The sequence below is a fragment of the Entelurus aequoreus genome, linkage group LG17 (genome assembly GCF_033978785.1).
Source record: "Entelurus aequoreus isolate RoL-2023_Sb linkage group LG17, RoL_Eaeq_v1.1, whole genome shotgun sequence".
In the NCBI taxonomy this organism is placed as follows: Eukaryota; Metazoa; Chordata; class Actinopteri; order Syngnathiformes; family Syngnathidae; genus Entelurus; species Entelurus aequoreus.
In genome coordinates, this window is record NC_084747.1 from 21923729 (window position 1) to 21928728 (window position 5000).

General features: G+C 33.6%; 1 protein-coding gene across 2 annotated transcripts in view; it reads right to left on the reverse strand.

The window, feature by feature from the left end:
- tesca (tescalcin a) overlaps positions 1-5000 on the reverse strand; it is a 14386-nt gene that overhangs the window by 6643 nt on the left and 2743 nt on the right. Inside the window, exon 3 of one of the 2 annotated variants that reach the window (XM_062024129.1) lies at positions 1667-1744. In XM_062024129.1, coding sequence (XP_061880113.1) covers positions 1667-1744 — 78 coding nt within the window. Of the gene's footprint in view, positions 1-1666; positions 1748-5000 lie in introns of both variants that reach the window. The other variant, XM_062024128.1, reaches the window with a different exon arrangement.

Consider the following 5000-nt stretch of genomic DNA (forward strand, 5'->3'; position numbering starts at 1 on the left):
GACTTAGCTAGTTAGCTAGTTGTCCACTAAGCTAGTGTTAATAATAATAATAATAATAATAATAATAAGTACGGGTGTAGTGTTAATAATAATAATAATAATAATAATAATAATAAGTACGGGTGTAGTGTTAATAATAATAATAATAATAATAATAAGTATGGGTGTAGTGTTAATAATAATAATAATAATAATAATAAGTACGGGTGTAGTGTTAATAATAATAATAAGTACGGGTGTAGTGTTAATAATGATAATAATAATAATAAGTACGGGTGTAGTGTTAATAATAATAATAAGTATGGGTGTAGTGTTAATAATAATAATAATAAGTACAGGTGTAGTGTTAATAATAATAATAATAATAAGTACGGGTGTAGTGTTAATAATAATAATAAGTACGGGTGTAGTGTTAATAATAATAATAATAATAATAATAATAAGTACGGGTGTAGTGTTAATAATAATAATAAGTACGGGTGTAGTGTTAATAATAATAATAATAATAATAATAAGTACGGGTGTAGTGTTAATAATAATAATAATAATAATAATAATAATAAGTACGGGTGTAGTGTTAATAATAATAATAATAATAAGTACGGGTGTAGTGTTAATAATAACAAGTACGGGTGTAGTGTTAATAATAATAATAAGTACGGGTGTAGTATTAATAATAATAATATTATTAAGTACTGCTGTAGTGTTAATAATAATAACAAGTAAGGGTGTAGTGTTAATAACAACTAATAATAAGTATGGGTGTAGTGTTAATAATAATAAGTACGGGTGTAGTGTTAATAACAATAATAATAATAATAAGTACAAGTGTAGTGTTAATAATAATAAGTACCGGTGTAGTGTTAATAATAATAACAATTACAGGTGTAGTGTTAATAATAACAAGTACGGGTGTAGTGTTAATAATAATAATAATATTAAGTACTGCTGTAGTGTTAATAATAATAAAGTACGGGTGTAGTGTTAATAATAATAATATTATTAAGTGCTGCTGTAGTGTTAATAATAATCAATAATAATAAAGTACTGCTGTAGTGTTAATAATAATAAAGTACGGGTGTAGTGTTAATAATAATAATATTAAGTACTGCTGTAGTGTTAATAATAATCAATAATAATAAAGTACGGGTTTAGTGTTAATAACAATTAATAACAAGTATGGGTGTAGTGTTAATAATAATATTAACAAGTACGGGTGTAGTGTTAATAATAATAATAATATTAAGTACTGCTGTAGTGTTAATAATAATAAAGTACGGGTGTAGTGTTAATAATAATAATATTATTAAGTGCTGCTGTAGTGTTAATAATAATCAATAATAATAAAGTACTGCTGTAGTGTTAATAATAATAAAGTACGGGTGTAGTGTTAATAATAATAATATTAAGTACTGCTGTAGTGTTAATAATAATCAATAATAATAAAGTACGGGTTTAGTGTTAATAACAATTAATAACAAGTATGGGTGTAGTGTTAATAATAAGTACGGGTGTAGTGTTAATAATAATATTAACAAGTATGGGTGTAGTGTTAATAATAATAATAATAATAAAGTACTGGTGTAGTGTTAATAACAATTAATAATAATAATAATAAGTACTGCTAACAATCAAAGGTGTGTTGATGTTTCAGTGAAGTTTGCACCTTTTGTCAAAGAAAGCTTCGATGATTTGCTTCTTGATGGGATTGTTGGCCAGAGACACCACACTCTCCAGGTTCTCTCTGCTGCACACACACACACACACACACACACACACACACACACACACACACACACACACACACACACACACACACACACACACACACACACACACACACACACACATTTAATAGTTGATTTGATCAGACGGTGTTTCAATCAAATCTGTCCTTACTGCTAAAAGTCAAAGATCCTTTATGGAAGGATATCAAAGATCTTCTAAATGACAGGAGAACCCCACTTCAACTTAAAGACAGCATAAGTTCATTCCAGATGTTAATAATAAATAGTTTAGTGTAATAATTTCACTGTTCGAACATTCCACACTACAAAATCACAAAAGGCTTTATGATTCGTGCTGATATCGTATGGGATCGATATCGGTATCGGACAACACGTAAGGCTCCAGTATCGGAAATGACACCTTTTGTGAAGACTACTCTCACAGTCCCATCATCAAGTGCTTTTTTAGACAGAGTCAACAGGCAGCAGCAAATTGCAAAATAGTTCACTACCTTATAAGGACGCAGGAAGTTGTTGACTCCGCCTACAACAAAGAGTTGAAACATTCCAATTGTGCAAGATGACTTGTTCTCTAATAAATCTAGTTAGTTTTAATTGTCAGCTGGTCAGACGGGTTTTAGTCCTTTTTATTCCCGCCAACACTGACCAGAAGTGACGCAACTAAGTTAGACCTTGACCAGAAGTGACGCAACTAAGTTAGACCTTGACCAGAAGTGACACAACTAAGTTAGACATTGACCAGAAGTGACACAACTAAGTTAGACCTTGACCAGAAGTGACACAACTAAGTTAGACGCTGACCAGAAGTGACGCAACTAAGTTAGACCTTGACCAGAAGTGACACAACTAAGTTAGACATTGACCAGAAGTGACACAACTAAGTTAGACATTGACCAGAAGTGACACAACTAAGTTAGACCTTGACCAGAAGTGACGCAACTAAGTTAGACCTTGACCAGAAGTGACGCAACTAAGTTAGACCTTGACCAGAAGTGACACAACTAAGTTAGACATTGACCAGAAGTGACACAACTAAGTTAGACCTTGACCAGAAGTGACACAACTAAGTTAGACGCTGACCAGAAGTGACGCAACTAAGTTAGACCTTGACCAGAAGTGACACAACTAAGTTAGACATTGACCAGAAGTGACACAACTAAGTTAGACCTTGACCAGAAGTGACACAACTAAGTTAGACGCTGACCAGAAGTGACGCAACTAAGTTAGATGTTGACCAGAAGTGACACAACTAAGTTAGACGCTGACCAGAAGTGACGCAACTAAGTTAGACCTTTACCAGAAGTGACACAACTAAGTTAGACCTTGGCCAGAAGTGACACAACTAAGTTAGACGCTGACCAGAAGTGACGCAACTAAGTTAGACCTTTACCAGAAGTGACACAACTAAGTTAGACGCTGACCAAAAGTGACACAACTAAGTTAAATGTTGACCAGAAGTGACACAACTAAGTTAGACGCTGACCAGAAGTGACACAACTAAGTTAAATGTTGACCAGAAGTGACACAACTAACTTAGATATTGACCAGAAGTGACACAACTAAGTTAGACGCTGACCAGAAGTGACACAACTAAGTTACACCTTTACCAGAAGTGACACAACTAAGTTAGACGCTGACCAGAAGTGACACAACTAAGTTAGATGTTGAACAGAAGTGACACAACTAAGTTAGATATTGACCAGAAGTGACACAACTAAGTTATATGCTGACCAGAAGTGACGCAACTAAGTTAGACCTTTACCAGAAGTGACACAACTAAGTTATATGCTGACCAGAAGTGACACAACTAAGTTAGACGCTGACCAGAAGTGACACAACTAAGTTAGATGTTGACCAGAAGTGACACAACTAAGTTAGATGTTGATGAGAAGTGACACAACTAAGTTAGATGTAGACCAGAAGTGACACAACTAAGTTAGACGCTGACCAGAAGTGACACAACTAAGTTAGATGTTGACCAGAAGTGACACAACTAAGTTAGATGTTGACCAGAAGTGACACAACTAAGTTAGATGTTGATGAGAAGTGACACAACTAAGTTAGATGTAGACCAGAAGTGACACAACTAAGTTAGATGTTGATGAGAAGTGACACAACTAAGTTAGATGTAGACCAGAAGTGACACAACTAAGTTAGATGTTGACCAGAAGTGACACAACTAAGTTAGATGTTGATGAGAAGTGACACAAGTAAGTTAGATGTAGACCAGAAGTGACACAACTAAGTTAGATGTAGACCAGAAGTGACACAACTAAGTTAGATGTTGAACAGAAGTGACACAACTAAGTTAGATGTTGATGAGAAGTGACACAACTAAGTTAGATGTTGACAAGAAGTGACACAACTAAGTTAGACCTTTACCAGAAGTGACACAACTAAGTTAGACCTTGACCAGAAGTGACACAACTAAGTTAGATATTGAACAGAAGTGACGCAACTAAGTTAGACCTTTACCAGAAGTGACACAACTAAGTTATACGCTGACCAGAAGTGACACAACTAAGTTAGACGCTGACCAGAAGTGACACAACTAAGTTAGATGTTGACCAGAAGTGACTCAACTAAGTTATACGCTGACCAGAAGTGACACAACTAAGTTAGATGTTGACCAGAAGTGACTCAACTAAGTTATACGCTGACCAGAAGTGACACAACTAAGTTATACGCTGACCAGAAGTGACACAACTAAGTTATACGCTGACCAGAAGTGACACAACTAAGTTATACGCTGACCAGAAGTGACACAACTAAGTTAGACGCTGACCAGAAGTGACTCAACTAAGTTAGATGTTGACCAGAAGTGACACAACTAAGATTGTTGCATAAAAATTCAGTGTAAAAAGATTATTTGCAGTAAAATTCAATGTCCATCCATGCATCCATTTTCTACCGCTTGTCCCTTTTGGGATCGCGGGGGGTGCTGGAGTAAAAAAAAAAAATCAGTGCATAAAAATTGACATTGTAAAAACAATTATGTGCCTAAAAATTGAGTTAAAAAAAAATATGTGCAGAAAAAATCAGTTAGAAAAAAATTTTGTGTAAAAATTTAACCGTGGAAAAAAAAAAAATTGAGTGTTATCAAATTTTGTGCAAAAAAATCAGTGTAAAAAAAAATAAAAAAATAGAAAAAATGAAGTGCATAAAAATTGAGTGTTATCAAATTAAGTGCAAAAAAAAAAATCAGTGTAATAAAATTTGAAAAAAAATTAAGTGCATAAAAATTAATTGGCA